The sequence below is a fragment of the Corapipo altera genome, unplaced genomic scaffold (assembly GCF_003945725.1).
Source record: "Corapipo altera isolate COAL_440 unplaced genomic scaffold, ASM394572v1 0, whole genome shotgun sequence".
NCBI lineage: Eukaryota > Metazoa > Chordata > Aves > Passeriformes > Pipridae > Corapipo > Corapipo altera.
Window position 1 is genome coordinate 80,890,452 of NW_020884872.1, and position 19,029 is coordinate 80,909,480.

General features: G+C 36.7%; 1 protein-coding gene across 6 annotated transcripts in view; it reads right to left on the reverse strand.

Moving 5' to 3' along the window:
• The window catches only part of DEUP1 (deuterosome assembly protein 1), a 42,065-nt gene extending 27,061 nt beyond the window's left edge, over positions 1-15,004 (reverse strand). For 2 of the 6 annotated variants that reach the window (XR_003528245.1, XM_027646341.1), the window contains exons 1-5: positions 14,902-15,004; positions 13,616-13,680; positions 9,640-9,811; positions 8,200-8,295; positions 2,748-2,882 (exon numbers count right to left, since the gene is read on the reverse strand). Coding sequence is in view for 5 of the 6 variants with exons in the window: in XM_027646341.1 (XP_027502142.1) it covers positions 2,748-2,882; positions 8,200-8,295; positions 9,640-9,811; positions 13,616-13,680; positions 14,902-15,000 (567 nt within the window). In the remaining variant the exon portion in view is untranslated. Of the gene's footprint in view, positions 1-2,747; positions 2,883-8,199; positions 8,296-9,639; positions 9,812-13,615; positions 13,681-14,466; positions 14,595-14,615; positions 14,693-14,901 lie in introns of those variants that run through there. The other 4 variants (XM_027646500.1, XM_027646589.1, XM_027646423.1 and 1 more) reach the window with 4 other exon arrangements.
• Positions 15,005-19,029: the final 4,025 nt, after the last annotated feature.

The window sequence follows — 19,029 nt, forward strand, 5'->3', positions numbered from 1 at the left end:
CATCCTCACCAGAAAAAAATCCAGTCTTAAGGGATATTAATCTGACAAAAATGGATGATAAACATAATCCCTGAATAAAAATTATAAAATATATTACAAAACTATATAAATTATAAAACATATAAAATATTTTAAACAATTGCTGTAGATATTAGACTATTACCATAATATATTCATTTTATTGGATGGTTGTTCCTGTGACTTTAAAGTTATATCAATATCAAGCAGAGTAATCAACAGGGAATCAAATCCTTAATATTCAGACACATGTTTTGAGTGCTTGCTTTTTGCCTTCTTATTTTTCTGTAACAGATGGGTCAGCAGCTACCTTGAATAAATTTTACTTCTTGCCCTCTTTGCAATGGCTGCTTTGGGTTCTGAGTTCACCTAGTTTAAACAAAAACCTGTTTAATTCTATTACATCAGATTTATCTAATACTGGTTTTGTATTTGCACTTACATTCATATTTATAGAGTATTTGAATTTGCTTTTAGATCATACCAGATCTTATATGTTCACAAATAGACTTTAAAGGTAGTATACTAAAAAATAAGCAGGAGAACTCCAGTTTAGAGCTGTTGCTCTTTTAGTTTGAAAAGTTAGCAAAATAATAGTGTAATCCTTTATACAGTGGAAACTAATAAACTATTATGAGAATGTCCTTTTTCACAATGGAAATGTTGTTCCAAAAAGACAGATGATATTTTATAATTAACCTAAACTGGCATATTCCCCAAATTTAAAAAATAAGATTTTTTTTCTACGGAAACAAAATTGAATGCTTTTCAACATAGATTAATACAAATCTTATTTCATAGCTTTCCTAATATCTGCCTTGGCATTTAAAACAATAAATATCTTTCTATTTTATAAAACATGATACAAATGGAGTTTCAGATTACTTAATGAGAATATCAGATTCAAGGTCTTACTGCTGAGCTTAGTAAATTTTCAATACAGTAATTATTTCCTGTATACTAGAATTTGCTAAATATATTCCAAGCACTTATTTTTCATACTGCATAATTAATCAAATTACAGCATTGTCTTACATTATTTTCAAATTTTAATCTTGAATAAGGTTATTCTCAAATTAGCTCGATCAGACAGTTTCACAGCAGTGATATATTTAAACAATGATAGATGTATAGCCCATTTATTATTCTTGTAGTAGCAGCTGTTGGCAGTTATGCTGCAGTTCAAATTGTAGTAGCTTTTCTGATGGTAAGAACTTCCATGTGGAAGAGACAGCAACATCATGGAGAACTACGATGTGTCTAGGATATCTGTGTAGGTACAGTCACCTGAAGGTTGCAGAAGTTAATCTTGTATCTTATAGAAGAACATAAAAGACAGACAAGTCCAAAATAAAGACCCTAAAACCTTGCTTAATTACAGTTAAAGTACAAAAGTACTTAAAATCTACTACAGCTTAATTTTTTGATCATAAATTCTCAGTATCCGCATCATCTGCATCATAAATCTACATCATAAACATGTAAATCTTCCCAATGCTTAGCAGCTAGGCAACTAGCTCTCACTTTCAATTGATATTCCTCTGCTTGCTTTGCCTGCAGGACCCAGTTTGGTAAGCACTCTAAGCATATACTATTTTATTATGCTCTTTACAAAGGATGGCCAGAGAAAGTACAAATTTTTTTTGTGATCTTCCTATGCTTCATCAGATTACAGGTTAGGCTGTTCTTCCCGTATGTGGAAGACAGTTTCATAATCCTTCCAGACAGAATCTGAAGTAGAATCTTCTCATATTCGTTTTCTACCCAAAAAACATGTTATTTTTTAACAGGCTCTGGAATTCTTCATTTTGAAGTTGCTTCACTTTGCACAGAATACCAGGAAATTTATTGGGTAAGCGAAAAAGAAGCAGCAAAAGTTAGCACAGCTAGAGATTATATCGCTCAGTTATAAGAACTGAGGCTGGATACCAGTTTCTGCACCAGTGAATGGAGCCAGAGAAGTATTTGGGGAGAAGACACCACTTCCAGGCACACTCTCTACATGCCAGTTCTCTGTGTTGCCTAACTTTTCTGCTGGTCCAATAAACATTTGATTACTCCACAGATTGTAAAGTAAACTGTAACTCTGAGAAGATAAGGCTGGGAATTATGATCAGAAATAACTATCATCCTATATCCAAGAACAGGTCCACTACAATCCATTCTGTGTCCAAAGGGATAGGAAATGTGACTGGATTCTGTTCTCAGCACCTATTATCTAGTCCCCCAGTCAGTATGCTGGATTCTGTGGCATGTATTTTAAGTGCCTAATCCTTCCTCAGGCATCACCTTGGGAAACCAGGCACTGAGGTCAAGGTTGTGGACTGTCTCAGCTACATGGGTGCTGTCAAGATACATGTGCAACAAGCAGTTTTCCAAACCTAAATCTTTTTTTTCCACGTAACCCAACATGGTCAAGGTTGTCCTGAGGTTTATAAAACTTGAATTAATGGTAGGTATTATGTGACAGTACCCTGCATATGTAAAAGGTCTGATGAGATCATATAATCCACATATACACATATACTAATCAGGAAAACAGTAACATTTATTTATAGTTACTCTTAAAAAAAATTCATATTAATATTAAACTATGCATCTTTCTTGCCAAAGCAAGAAAATGATATAATTTTTGTAGAATTATGAGAAAATTAAAGCTTACAACTGTAAATCACAGATTAGTTCTAAAGGGATATTAAAATTAGAATATAATAACGAAGTATTCTTACCTCCAATTTCTTGTATAAATTTCTAGGGTCAGACGATGTCACTAGGCTTTCCTCACATTCTTCTCTACTGTTGACCTTTTTGTGTTTTAACTGATGTGACTGTAGCTTTTCATAACTATGTGTCAACTTTGAAAACTACAAACAAAAGCAGAGTTGAACATGAAAAAATCTATCAAAGATGACCACATGGCCAAAGTTTTCTTTAAACTAGCAACACCAGCTGCAGCTTAAGCATTCTAAATGTTTAATCAATGTAACAAAAAATCAATTAATAAAGTTAATCTATTATAGATGAACAAGACTAAGCTCTCACATAAATGTTAGTTAACATTTCAAATGGGTTCATTTGACAGCTACTTAACTCTGCTGAAGTTCTCATAGCAGTTACCCATAGAGTCACTTCCTTTTTAATGTTTATATGGAATGTTCTATACTTGTTTACTGCCATCTTGTGTTGACATATTTAAAGGATGCTTCACTAGTAACAATGACAGATTATCATTAATGTACTTTAAACTTGCATGTTTCTTTCTTATAGTGAAAACTGTGGAAATGTTACATGTGTGATGATTGCATTCTGCTGGAATCGTTGATTACCACAGAGTGTCTCACAGAATTAGACACTAAATAGACAAAAGACACTGCCTACTGATCTTACCATGAAAACCCAGCTTAGGACTCAGAGGAAAGGAGGTAGAGGCAGAGAAGGGAACGCACCAAGGGAAGTACCAGCCCCTTCAGAAAACAGCTGGTCTGATCAACAGTTCACTCTACTGCACAACCAAAGGGTCTCTCTAATGGCTGTTAACAGGTTTGATACAGAAAACTGACCTTATCTGGTAGGGATATGTACATTTGTTTTGGGGAAAAAAAGCAGACCCAAGAATATTGACAAAGGAAACACTAAAAATATAGTTTTAGGGAAAGCTGAGCAAAAGAACTTTGTGAAGAATGTTGAGTAGAAAAGAACCTTATAACTATAACTACTGATCGTGTCTCTTGTTGGTAAGTTCCTTTAAATTCAGGTATATATGACTTTAAAAATTCTGACTCTAACATAAAGTTCTTTGTATAACCAAACAAAATCCATAAAATCTCATATTTTTATTAACTGCTCAAAGTGAACTACTGTTTGGAAAAGAAATTACTTCCAAGGAAGTAACTGGAAATGGAATGGAATCCTGTTGAATCAACACGGACTGAACAACTGAGGTTTGTGCAGATGACAGAGATGGCCAAAGAAGTCTAGAAAAGATACAGAAACTGAAGCAAAAAAAATTGTATGGAAGCTTCCTAGAGACATTTGAGATGAACTTGGGAATCATAATATGGGACAGAGAAAACTAATTGAAAAACTGAAAAGAAGATAGATTGTCCTGGACTAAAAAGTTTCATGAAATGGGGAGGCCTGTGGATAGATTTGACCAACTTGGAATGTCTGAATAGCAATTCTGTAACACAGATTTACAGAGCTGAGATACTGCCTTCAAAACTGAATCAGAAGTCTTGCAGAGTATCTGCCTATATTTGAAGTTGACCTTGCCAGAGAACACAGTTAAGATAAAATATTTGAAATTAGTCAAGAGTATACAGGCTCAAACAACATGGAACTCATTGCCCTTGGAAGAAAGATACCCTTTTGCGAATAACAGTTTTGCTCTTGAATATATTATGGCATATGTGAACTGCCTGGGAAGAGCAAACTCAGATAAGACAGGTATTAGAATGTTCGTGCTAAAAAGGTTAGGAAATACAGGATCCAGCAGTTCAGTAAATCAGTCTAAAATGTAACAGAATGGCCAAAATCAGAAAATTCAGTCTGAGCATTTAATAACATAATGACATATAGTAGTATATGTATATGACATATAGTCGTATATTACAGACAGATTAGATTATGGATGTTATCATAACTAGAAACTAGACTAAAAGCCAAGAATCCTTCCATTTAATGCTAGATATTCACTTTAAAACATCCAAGTTGTTCTCTTTGCATGGTTTACATATTAAAGAAAAAAAAAAACAAACAGAAGACCAAAAGATGAGGCACTTCAGTGAATTCTGGGGTAGAATTATTCTAAATTCAGATTTCTGAAAGTTAGACGTACAAGCCTGAGCTACTCTGCATTAGAAAAAGCTGCCTTCAAATGCTTAGTCATTTCAGCTATCTTAAATTCTTGTCATACACTGACATGAGTTGTATTCTAGGGGTGTCCATTTCTCTCCATTGATTCTAAAGGGAGCCTGAGGTAGTTCAGATGTAGCCATCTAGCTTTTAAATGTCTAAGCAAGGCAATTAGTTGCCAAGTGCTCAGAGCAAGAATAGATTCTTGTTCTTTTGCTGAGAGATTTCTGTCATTCTCAAAATGAGAATAGCTATGAGACATTAATTAAAAAAAAAAAAAAGAAGGAACAAGTAATGAAGATGAACCTCTAAAGTTTTTGCTATTTAATTATGACAAAATGTTGTACATTTGAATGAGTCCAGCAGTGTGGCCTAGGAGTTTCAGGTTACATACCAGGAATTATTTCCCTAATACAAGAAAAATATAGGTATTACTGCATTCAACAGGCACATAATCAATTCAGTGGGACTACTGCTCATTAAACAGCTGCTTTTAGCAGTACCAAGTAAAAAAAAGCAGAGAGAACAGAAGAGAAATTTGTTTGAAATAGTCTAGCATTCTGATAGCTAGAAAAAGTGATCCTTTCTATTTCTAGTGAGATTAGGGAGGAACAAATCTTGGGAGCAATTTTAAGAATACATCTGCAGAGAAAGCTACAATGCTATTGGTATATAATAATATACCATTTGTGCAAAACTAAAGTGTAGCTCTTAATATTATACAGTTTAGAAGGTGGTATAACTTCCAAGTGATGATAAGAACCAAAAGAAGGGAGTCAAAGGAGATAAGGCAAAGATTAATATTGTCAAGGAAGCTCTATATTTTAGATATGAGTTTGTGTAGCTGAGAACTGGGGACATTAAAGTAATTTTATTGTAGACCCTGCGGCACTGTAATTCAAGAAAGAAACTTAATAAAGAGACTGGTAAAAGCTAGAGACACAGAGTGGGATAGTCTTGTCTAGCACAGGTGCTTGGAATTGTTCTGACAGGCAGACTTCTGTTTATCACAGAGAATCCAGGCAGACCTCCTAACATAGGCGTTCAACAGTTTACTTCTTCAGTTAGTGTGTACAAGATGGGCATTTCATGAAGAAATATGGTTTGGTGAAAGGATAAGAATGGGGATCAGAAAATAAAATGGAAAGAGCATCAGTGCTGAAACCTTTGTCAAAATAAACAGGATGACTGAGAGAAGAGGAAATGTTTGGAGACATGGACTGGGAAAATATTCTTAAGAGCTATAAATCTAAACTTCTGAATAAAGATAAAAGAAGAAGCAACCAAGAAACTCAAAGAAAGGTTAGATGGTCTAAGTGGTAACTAAAGAGGAGGAACTGGGCAAAAAATATAACCAGGTTTAAAGAAAAAAGCTTGAAGGTAGGAAATATCATATACTTTTTTTCTTTTAAAAAGGAGAAAATTTTGTATTTGCCTGTGGAAACCTGTAGGGTAACTAACAGCTTCAAAATAAAAATCTGTATCAAAAATGGCCTGGAGTTTTAATTTCAGAAGGTCCAATTTCATTGAAGATCTTAGCAAGAACATGTAACATAAACCCAATCACTTTTAGCATATGATTAAAAAAATCATTAAGAAGTGAAAAATATTGCAGCAAATGTGAAAAAGGATAGGACAAGAGAGAGATATGCTATATTTTGGGAGATAGTTCTGCATTGCTAAAGGTAGCTTACATCTCATACATAAAAAGTCACACTGGTTTTCACTGTGTGATGTTTATCTTCTCCATAATCATGCTAAGATGTTTCTTTTTATGTAATTTGTGTAAATGATAAAACAGCTTTTATCTCTACCTACTTTCCCAAATGACTGAAAGTGTTAATTACAAAACAACCAAAGGATTCACTGCTTACTTACAGAACTGTTTGCCAAATCAATTTTCATATATAAACCAAAATATAAATTAAAGACAACATAACATTAAAAATAAGTAATGCATTTATTTGTTTTATGTATTCAGGTGGTGTTATCACTTCTAAATGAAAATAATGATAGCCAATTTATGCAATCTAAGATGATTATATAGTAAGTGTGATGACTGGAAATTATAACACCAAGTATCTCACAGGAGAATCCAGTGAAGGGAACAGAAAAATGGCCAGAAAAACAATACAGAATTGTGTATGTTAACTTCTTCAAATGTGAGAAACAGAAACAACTGAAGTTTCGTAAAAATTTTTGATTTATGATTGAAGTAGAAAATAGTGAAGAAACAAAAATGCAGGTGGCAGAGCAAACACAGCCAAACAGAATCATAAAACCATAGAATGGCTTGGGTTGAAAAGGACCTTTAAAAGATCATCTAGTCCAACCCTTTGCCATGAACAGGGAGATCTTTCACTGGACCAGGTTGGTCAAAGCCCCACCCAACCTGGCCTTGGAATGGGGCATCCACAACTTCTCTGGGCTATCTGTTCCAGTGTTTCACCACCCTCACTGAAAAAAACCCAAACTGTTCCTCAGGTTTCAGTTTAAAACAGGCCCTGATAGGAAGTCTGTCCCCATCTTTCTAATAAACCCCCTTTAACTACTGAAAGGTTACACTAAGCTTTCCCTGGAGCCTTTTCTTCTCCAGCTCTCAAAGCCTGTCTTCACAGGAGAGGTGCTCCAGACCTCTGCTCATCTTTGTTGCCTCCACTTGACTCGCTCTGACCAGGTCCATGTCTTTCTTGTACTGAGTGCCCCAGAGCTGGATGCACCACTCCAGGTGGGGTCTCACCAGAGCCGAGTGGAAGGGAAGAACCACCTCCCTCGACCTGTTGACCACATTTCTTTTTATGCAGCCCAGGATACAGTTGGCTTTCTGGGCTGTGAGTACACTCTGAAATAAATAAAGCTCAAACAAATTCCCAGTATCATTAATCTAGCTTACTCCTGTTTTGATACTGTGGAAAGCTATACCTTATGGAAAACTACCAAATCACTTTAATAGTCCCTTAAAAGCAGAAAAATGTATAGCAAAGACATAAGAACAGTTTAAATCTTAAAATTCCTAATGTGCATCAGAGTCTTAATAGCATAAATCTAACTATCTGTTTTATTAATTTTCAGTTTTTGTTAGTCCAAAGTCAGGAAATCACATATCTGTCTTCATAACAGATGTTACAATCACATCAAAATCCATCCAAGCAGTTTGAACATGACAGTACAGAAATTATAATGGAGCCTGGGAGGAAGTTGTAGTCATCATCATTTGTATGACACGATTCATCTTTCCCAAATCCATAACACTACCTCTATATCATTTGGCATATATAAGCTTTTCATAATACAATCACAAAATAATGAAATTGACATTTTTCTTACTTGAGATTTCAGTGCTTGAAGCTGAATTTCATAGCTCTGAGCCATTTCATATTTAGTTTTCTGTAAGTCTTCCAATTTTTCTTGAAGTAGTCCCACCTACAGTTAGAATAAGCACTCAAATGTATCTTTTCTTAAGTGTTTCAAAGTAGGTCATTTTTGGAAAAGTAATTTTACACTTTGGAAGAAGACCATTGCTTAAGGGAGAGATATTAAAAATATATTTTAATGCAGTAACTTAATAATAAAACTGGATACCACAAACCCAGATTGGAGATTTTATAGTAAAAAATCTCAGTGTATACTTATGTTATGATTTAATGAAAATATTGTACAAGGCTGTCATAAAAGATAATTTCTGAAAGTTTTTCTGACCCAGTTATGTGAATGAACTGCTGTGCCCCATTGTGAAAAATTTCCTTGAATGGCTCTAATAAATCATATGAAAGACTGTCCACTACTTATGTACAAATTATTGGAAGACCCTGTAGACTCATTTCAGCTCCCTAAGCACAGTGCCATTTGAGAAAACTTGAATTATTACTGAGTTTCACAGAGATCTGAGAAATATGACCAAGTGCATACATGACACTTATGCTTTTCTGGAAGGACAGCTGGAAGCTAGGTAGAATATGCTAAAGTATTTCAGATAACATCTCTGTACAGGCAAATAAATTGAGGCTTTGAGGATTGGCTACCTGAATTATTCTTTTGGCTCCTCTGACCGAGATGACTAAGGGCAAGTTCCTAATTGCTCATTAGGGAGAGGTTCTCCATTTTCAGAACTGCCATTGGCAGTTTAGACACCTAGCTCACACAGCAATGCCCTTGTGTAGACACCTAAATTGAGCTGTCTTGAACTAGAACTGAATACTATGCAAGGATTTCTTGATGCTTCTGAATGAAAACTCAGCAGACAAGACTGTGAAGTACAGACAACACCAGGCACACTGGGGCTTTCAGTTTTGTAAGAAAGTCGAAGTAGTAATACAATTCAAATCTTCACGATGAATAAAATTATCATACACAAACAGTATAACGTAAAATGACGAAAATCAGATACAAACAGGAGCTACAGAGACATAATTTTGTGAACCTTTTTGAATTGTACACTTCCATTTAAAATTTCTGATGATATGAGAAGTGTTGGCATTTAGAAAAAACCCATAAAATTATCTTTTTTACAGTTAAACTGAGGATATTTGATTTAGACTTTAGGGAAACAGAAGAAATACGAGATTTTCAATGACATTTTTACAATCACTTTTCAGAACAGAAACACAGTTTAAAACAAAACACTAAGGATAATTAGTGACCTTTAATGGGTGTTTGGCATTTTTACATAATAGAACAAACCGGTCTCCTTATAGAGCATTTAAAGCATACTAATAAGTAAGTACCAGAATAAATACTTCCTTTATAGAATGTGATATTCTTAAATACCTCTTGACCTTTTTGATCCAGTTTGCTTTGGGCACTTGCTAATTCTTGATCCTGGATATCCATCTTCGCTTCTAAAGCTCTCATCTTTCTTTCCCATTCCAGTTGCTTTCTGTTTACCATGATGTCAATTTGATGCACTAATTCCTGAAGTTCAGCTTCACATGGAGAAGGTCTAAAAACATAAAAAGAAGAGATTTATTTTTTTCAAGAGAGAAAACAATTTTTTCTTTACATTGCTAAAACTTTATTTTAATTCTGATGGAATTAACCACTTTTCAACATCAGAAAGAAATGGGAAAGGTAAATGATGCCTTCAAATATAGGTCTAGAGTCAAATGCTCAACTTTTGACTGCACTAAACTGGAAAAACAACTACTTAGTATGGATATGTGTTTATCAAAGATCTGTTATTTGGTGCTTAAATTGTGCACATCCCTTGTTTTGATAATTATTACAGGAAATTGGAGCAAATTTTTTAGATTTGTAATGTCATAATTAAAACTCTATGTGATTTTTTTAAAGTCAAATTCTCTAAAACTTCTTTTACATCAACAAATCCTTGAAACTATAATATCATCAATGTTAAGCTTGGAAAGGCTTTTTAAATAGAGATGTAAATCTTAATGCCAAAAGGCATTAATGTTAAATGTTAAAACTGTTAGCAATGCCATAATGCCATTTCGAAATTCAGTATGAAACATAGGATGATAATAAACGAAGCGCAAGCAAGTAGTACACTGTGATGTTCATGTTTCAAAATAAAACTACCCCCCTTCCTCGTGCCTCAAACTCATCTCAAAAGTAGCATTAATGATGCAGTAAACTTTGATCCCCTCTGGGTGGAATATAAAACAGGCTTTTGAAAACAGAAAACAAAGCCATACTGCATCAGGATTACCTCTTCTTTGATACTGCTGTAAGGACCTGTGCCCTTCCAGACTCATGTAATGTCATGTGGCAACACCTCGGTGAACCACCAGCAATGACTCAGACATCTTATTTCAGCCTTCGGAAACAGGTACTTTCTTTACTGTGCATCACATGGATCATCTAAATATTATTATGCAAGTGCAAAGGCAACTTCTAGCCTAGATCGCCAGATTACCCTTTCAGATCCTGACTGGCACCTTTCCCTTTTAAACTTCACTTCTCTCTTTCAGATCATCCCACAAAAGGTAAATTCTGCAGCCCTTGCTAGAAAATTTTCTCTCAACGGTGCTTGCATGCTTCTTGAACCTAGACCCACCAATATATAAAAGAGATGTTGAAAGAAAAATTCCTTCTGAAACAGCTTCTCTGTCTATCTTCACTGTCTCTAATTTCTTACATGGATCCTCTAAGTACACTTGCAGCTGCAAAAGGACAGCTGTACGTGAAGAAGCTACAGATTACTGCTTCTGTTCCACTATCAAAACTACTCTGTACCATGTCACTGGTATTGCAGTTATCCCCACCTACTAGCATAGAGGTACTACTTGCTACTGTAACTATTATTTTAGTCCACTAAGTGTTTTGGAAAGAATGCTAACTAACCCCTTCATAATATGGCCAATCATGTGGTATCAAAATCATGAGAATTTATTTTATCACTGGTGTGGAATGCAGTGGTTTCTTTTGTTTAATATCCCATCAGGTAAAAAACCACACAGACAATGAATTTGCTTATAAAGCAAAGAAGTATGCATGGGTTTTTTTAGCTATATGGATACAGCATTCCCACTTTGTAGAATGCATACACCAAATGGGATTCATCATACAGGAAGTAATGACTTGTACTTAAGCAAAAGGCAGCTTTTTTGGGGGAGTTCATTTGCTTTGAAACAGTTCAAACCACTTAAAGGTAGCTCATTTTAAAGTGATGTAGGCAAGCTCTTAATCTTCTTTTATTCTGTTTCCATATAGCTGAAAATAGACATGATTCATATTCTGCTGTCATTAGTATCTATTTATCTTCATGTAAAACTAAATGTTTCCAACTTTAGGCAAACCAAAATCCAGATTAAAAGTTTTACTCACTCCAGGCCTTTATCACAAATGATTTTTGCACTTATTAAACTTTTCTAACCCTATTTATTTGTCTTTTGGAATTCTGCAGAGGTCTGTATTTTTCTCACTGTTTCCTAGTAGACACAGAAAGAATATTATTGTCCATACACTTTAGAATAAAACTGTAATTTAGAAACTGCCATTTTAAGAAATGTCTTGACTGTCTGTGTGTACTTCATACCTTCTTTCCTTATTACTCAGGTTTGCTCATAAATGGGAAAATAAGTATGGCCATATTTATCCAAACACAAGCAAAACCTATGTAGTTAACAAATATTTCCATCTTACACAGAACATTCATTAGTTTTTGGTATTTAACTCAGATTCTTGAACCAATATTAATTCATTTTATTATCGCAAAACTTGCTTTAAAAATAAGAAATATGTGAATCAGTTGTAAATAGTCCATTAGAATCTTCTATCCCAAAGTTCTATTATAAGAACTACAACTAATTTATTTAACAATTTTCAACTGTACAGCATCATACAGATCTGTGGATGGATTATTTGTTATTTATGAGTCTTTGCAGATGCAATATAATTGTCATGATTTCCACCACCGTTACTCAGTCATCTTCCCAAATTTTAAAGCTTCTGCATTATCTCTGGAATACTGTCAGCATAGACTGAAATGAATGTCTCCTTTCACTGAATGTGTAGCCTAAACTACTCTTCCAGATTCTTTGTATAGTTAATGGAAATAAATAACTACCAAGAATTCTGGTTTATGATGGGACAAATCACTCTAGAGTCATCTGCAATAGCCTAAAATTTCATATATGTTGATTAAAACACAGGCAAGGTAGAATCTGACCTCTTGAAATAGGTTTCTGATTTGTAAAACAGTATCCAAAGAATATCAATCTCTTGTTTTTTTTAATTCAAGTTTTTATGTGACTACATTTACCAATCATATGACTAACAAAAAAAAAAACCCCACACTCAAAGCAAAAGAAAAGGGCCACGTTGCTCAGAATATAGTATTTTACTACAGCAATTTTTATCCATCATGAAAAGTGCATCCACTATTCTTTAGTACAACAAGACCACTTTCAAATCCTATTGAAATCTTTCTTGGGCAAGAATATGGTGTGAGAGATTATGCCTGTTTCTATTATTTTAAGAAATACTTTTACACTTAATATATATTGTATTACCTTGGACTGTTTCTTGGTACTAATGACAGAATAAACTGGTTAATTTGAAAAATAGGGAACAAGTTTATTTTCAAATTATGATAGATAAATATTCTGTTTAACTTATTATATGAGGAAATACTTCCTATATTTCTGTTTTCCTTGAAGAGGCTGGATGGGATGAGGTCCTATATTCAATCTGACTCGTGTTTTCACTTCTTCAGGAAGACTTTATGCTGTACTAACGTATTTTTTAGACTAACATTAAAAGAACTAATCTTGGATTATGTAAAAAAAAAATAGATGTATTGTGACGGAAAGTGCACTTCATACTGGGGGAGAACAATTGTGGTTATTATCTGTGGAAAGTAAGACTAGGGCTTTAGCAATGAATAGTCTTGGTTTTAAGATTTTTAATGTTTTAAGAGCTGTGACATGTAAGTTAATACTGCTTTAGCATAGCAACTTCAACTGTTATTTAAAACAGTTTGAAATAACATTTCTTAACATCTTAATAAAACCCTACATAGCTTTCATTTCCCTCCGTTTTGTTCAGGCATGGATATTTAAAAAATTTAAGTAACTAACAGAAACAGTGAGTAGAGTATTAGCTAAAGTAGTAAGATACATTGTCTTAATTATCAGTAACCTCTCCAGTGTGCATGGAAATAAAAAGAAATTGAGCATCAATTTTGCTTCTAAAATCATTAATATTTTGTTTCGCATTTTTAATAAACCTGCATAATTCAATTCCATCATATTCTCAAGTCCCAAGACACTAAGTCATTACTTACTTAATGACAGCTTGTTCCTGGAACAATTCTAAGGCCTCCTCCATAATACTGATTGTCGTTTTAACCTGTTAAAACACCAAAAATCAAGTAATTCGGATTCTTAAATGCATACATTTACACAGCCAAGTAGTGCATACTGGATAGTACTACGCTTTCCTTTAAATCTCTGTAGTTTTCCCATTGGAAACAACAAGGACAGGGGAATGCAACTATAGTTACTTCTGGAATAAGCTCAGCACTGTGACAGCAGCTCTCGCAACTGACATACTAGAGGTGGTGCTAGCCTGAGTGTAGCCCTGGATTTCCATGAGGGACACTCTGAAACACATAAACCTAAATTTGCCATAGATCCATGGCTGCATGCATCAAACATTTCCATTCCTTTGAGCACCAAAATTAACCTACATCCAGGATATAATTGCTCTCAAACACAGTTTTGGACTCCTACTGATTATTCACTCCCTTGCTTGGCAGATGAGGTCTGAAACAAATAGTCGTCAAGTATCTCCGTAGACAGATCAGAACAAGGCTGTTACTGGGACCAGTCCAGTTCTGTGGGTCCAGCAGGACATGAGGATGTGAGGGCAAGCCTGCCTGCATCCAAAAACAGGAACCAGCCACACTATAGGTGATGGGGTAGCATGAAACATCGCTAATTCCTGGTGGGAGCGAGCAGTGGGGGCTCTCAAGAGCATGGGTGTGAACACTGTCACAGGGCACTGCAGCCTTGGCTCCACAAGGACCAGGCACCTGAGGTGACACAGGCACAGGAGCACCGGCTCCACAAGGACCAGCACCTGAGGGGACACTGCCAAAGAATCAGCACCCGTGACACCATAGGAGACCGACACCTGAGGTGACACAGGCACAGGAGCAGTCATGGCTGTGCCGGGCACCTGAGGAGACCGGGGCACCGACAGCACCCGCCGGGTCCTCGGACACCGGAGGAGACCGGGACACCGACGGCATCCCCCGCGCCCTCCCCCTCCCCTCCCGTTACCTGCCGCGCTCCCCCTCCGCTCCTTCCGCACCCGCTGTCTCTATGGCCTCGGTACGAGCCCCGCAGCCCGGACACCCGCCCCGACCTGCCCAGTCCCGTCCCGTCCCGTCCCGTCCCGCCGCAGCTGCCGCCCGTCCCGCCGCTCCCCGCTGCCGTCGCTGCGGTAACGCGGAGGGCGGCGAGCGAGGCGGGAAGGCGACCGGGACAGGGCAGGGACAGGGCGGGCACCGGCTCCGGCCGGGAGTGGAGGGGGGAGCCCAGGGTATCCCGGTGTCACGTCCGGCACCACTCCCGGTGTCTTTTGCAGGGCCCCGCGTCCCTCCAGTAGCCGCCCATCGATCTGAAGGAAGCTGGAGCTGGAAATAGCACCCGGGGTAAAGAACATGTACTTCAACATAATTTAAGAAATCGGTAGGCAAGGTGGTTTGAGTTTTTTCTCCTCTTCCTTTCTTTTCCCTCTCCTTCCTCTTAAAACACTGTTATTACTAGATATTGAAAAGGCTGAACATTATTTTTTCCTTCCTGAATGACTAACTATGCTTTTGTAAAAGGGCTTCAAATGATTTTCAGGTTATTTTGCAAACGACCTCGACCTGATGACATTTCTCTTTACATTCTTGTGGCCTTCAGTCTGTCTTATTCAACAACAAAATGCTTTTAGGAATCACAACTACTTCAGCTTTTTATAGGAATAATTTCGAGTTTTTAGATTTAGTGAGTTTTTCTACCTGGATGGTACTATTCACTTTGTACTTATTGTTCTGAAATTGCACGGAGCATTGTCGGGAACTGCTAGTCTACTTCTGTACACTGAATTTCAGGCTTCGACTTTGTTTTACTTAGTATGTTTACTGAAATTAGCCAAGTGAGCGGCATTTTTAATCATTTTTAATCAGGTCTAAGGAATAATCTATTTTATTTCTTTCCTACATACAATGCTGAGGCAGATGGATTTCATGTCAGCAGAAATGCTGTTTCAAGTTATGAAATATGAAAAATACCTTTTTTAAATGAGAGACTAAAATAAAATTATATGCAGAGTTTCAAGAAAGTCACAGGATTACAGAATTGGTTGGAAGGGACGTCTGGAGATGATCTAGTCCAACCACCCTACCAAGGCAAGGTCATGTAGAGCAAGTGACAAAGGGACTTCTGATAAAACTTGCTTACTCAGTCTGGCAAATAACAGACAATTTTCCCTCGTAACCTTTCTAAAAGATTACTAAAATATCTTTATTTTTGATTTACACGTCTTTCATGGCTGTGTGCCATTTCAGGAGTATCCCAGGAATACTGATCTCTTCTCTGACAAGTAACAGAACCTGACGGAATGGTCTGAAGTTGTGTCAAGGCAGGTTTAGGTTGGATATGAGAAAAAGATTCTTCACCCAAAGCCAAAATTCTACTCCTGAGTTGAGGCCATCGGTTCCCAAAACAACATCTCACAGCCCTGTAGCAGCCTTGAGCCCCAGTTATGGCTGCACCATGTCAGAGGTGGCCTGGAGGACAGGCAGCCAGGCACCTAGGGAAGAGTGGAGAAAGTTGTGGGACCTGTTGTTGGACTCAGAGCCCTGAAAAAATTTTCTTCATTACACTCTGTAATACTTCATGACACTTTTCTTTATTATTTACTTACTGTAACAGAATTAGTGTTTCAAATATAATCTCTTCTAATTGAAATAGGTTTGAGAATTTTTTTAAATAGTGAAATTTGGGATGATTTATTTTAAATACGTAACTTTAGGATGATTTAAAGTATTGTGTACTAGAAATAGTTTTAATGTAACTCCTAGCAAATTTCCATTTGTTCATCTACTGCAACTGAAGTGCACTTTTCATCCACATTTCCTGTGCATGTATTTTAATTTCCTTTGTGTCTCATCCTCTCAGTGGTAATCAGTTATTTAGAAGTTTAACTTCCATCTGTCATGTACAAATAGAACTGGGAGGGGGGCAACTTAAAAAGTACAGAAAAATAATTTTTAAGTTACCTACCTACATTTCAAAGCTTTTTAGAAGGACAATTCCACTGCCACTAGTCAGAATTGTGCTTCTAACTCTCTGATGTACATTCAAATATCTCATTCACTATATTAGAAAAATCCGATATCAAACTGATGACCTTTCCTATTTGCTTTAGCTCATCCACATCATCTCTTGACTAGACCTTGCCTTATGAGACTCAAAACTTTTATTTGTGACTTTAAAGAACATTCTTTACACATGCCTTACAAAAGCCCGCAAAAAAACCCCAAAACAGAAACAAACCCAGATTATTTTCAAAACAGTTTATAGATTAAAATATCATTCATTCATGACTGGGCTTCGCGAACGAAGATTTGGGAAGGGCTCTACCCACATTTGTTACAAGTGCGCTGGTGGCTAAAAAGGCCAATACGAGACAGACACATCCGATTGCAAAAGGCACAGCAGAAGGACTCCTCAGGTGGAATATTCTGCAAGACACGATTCTTTCTGCGTTGTCTTTTCTCCTCGAGAGTGATCCCGCGTGCGTTCTCAAAGGAAGCAGCAGTGTTATAGATGGTGTGTCTCCAGACCTCCTGATTGGAGGCCAGAGTAGAGCAGTTATGTTGATCAATATGGCCAAGGCTGAGATGTTGTTTCAGGGAGTCCTTGTATCTTCTCTTCGGGGCTCCTCTCTTGTGGCAACCGGTGGCAAGTTCGCCGTAAAGCAAGATCTTAGGGAGGCGGTGGTGCCTGTTAGGAAGATGCCTTGCAGATGGATCTAGACAGATTGGAGCATTGGGCAATGATTAATAGGATGAAATTTAGCAAGTCAAAATACTGGATTCTATACTTAGGGTGGTGACATTTTGGTACGTTTCTAATACTAAAGCAATAATACACAATTTAATGTGGCATATTTTTAGAGCAGAATGAAAGTGGTGGGTGGCGTTAAAAGAGTAGCATAATGTAGATGTAATCTAAGTGATAAACGATTATATACCTACTGATTATTCTTCCTAGGTATTTGTCACTTTAATTCTTCAAGATGTTTGTTGGTTTTGTAGTATGAGACATAATGGCAGGTAAAAACTAAATGCATTTGTGTATTTAACTTTAAATGCAGTTTATATTTACAGGGCATATTCACACCTTATTTTGCAATCTCAGATGACAGATATGATTGAACATTTTGTTGCAGTAAGCTCAGTGTTACTCTCATAAGAAACACTAATTTCTTTAACATAGAAACCACATAGATATAGTGATATTTATGTGATAGACTCATAGCAACTCTATGATAATTTATTGATTGCATTCTCTGTGTCAGTTTGAATTTTTATGAACATACCAACTTAATTTCCTTATAGAAAGGAAAAGGAATAGCTCCATATAAGCCATCCATCAACAACAGTGCAGAAGTCACTGAGAGACAATTAAATCTATGCAAAAAAATCCTTAAGACATAAGCAATAAGAGAAGAATGACATTTTAAAAAGAACCTTTGCAAGAGGGATTTCTGCTTGTGAAAATTAGATGGGCATAAAATGTGCCTGAGGATTCTGAAAGGGCCTAACTAATTTACTGGCAGGAGTTGATAAATCCTGACATAGTACAAACATAGAGGAAGAATAGTGTTTCTAAATATTTTGTTTCTGGTTTAAACTGAAAACTACTCTTTTCTTAAGCAGCCTATGAAATCACTGACAGGAAGAAGAGAAAGAGTTTGGATTTAGTAGGATTTGCCAGGTAAACCAACTGACATGTCATACTGTAGGCTGGAACCTAGTCTAAAAGTGGAGATTGTAAGAATCCTGTAAGAGGAAACCTGAAAATTAAGGGTACTGCTCCGGGAGAATGCAGAAAGGAGATAAAAGTGCCATTAGGCTGGTTTTTGTGAGAATTACAAGTTAGTGGTTCTGTGTCAATCTCTAAGGATGACAAAATATAATCACAGAATCACTGAGGTTGGAAAAGAACCTTAAAGTTCATTGGGTCCAGCTTCTAACCTAGCACTGACAAGTCCCTTAGCACCGTAACCAACACTTCCCTGTGCAGCCTGTTCCAGTGCTTGACAACCCTTTCCATGAAGACATTTTGCCTAATACCCAGTCTTAACCACTCCTGATGCAACATAAGGTCATTTCCTCTCCTATTGCTTGTTACTTGGAAGAAGAGGCCAACCCCCACCTAGTTATAGCCTCCTTTGAAGTGATTGTAGAGAGTGAGAACGTCCCCCCTGAGCCTCCTTTTCTCCAGACTAAACACTCCCAGCTCCCTCAGCTACTCCCCATCAGACTTGTACTCCACATCCTTCCCCGGCTGTGTTGCCCTTCTCTGGACATGCTCCAGCACCTCCATGTCTTTCGTGGAGCGAGGGGCTCAGAACTGGACACAGGATTCCAGGTGCAGCCTCACCAGTGCCAAGAACAGGGGGGCAATCACTGCT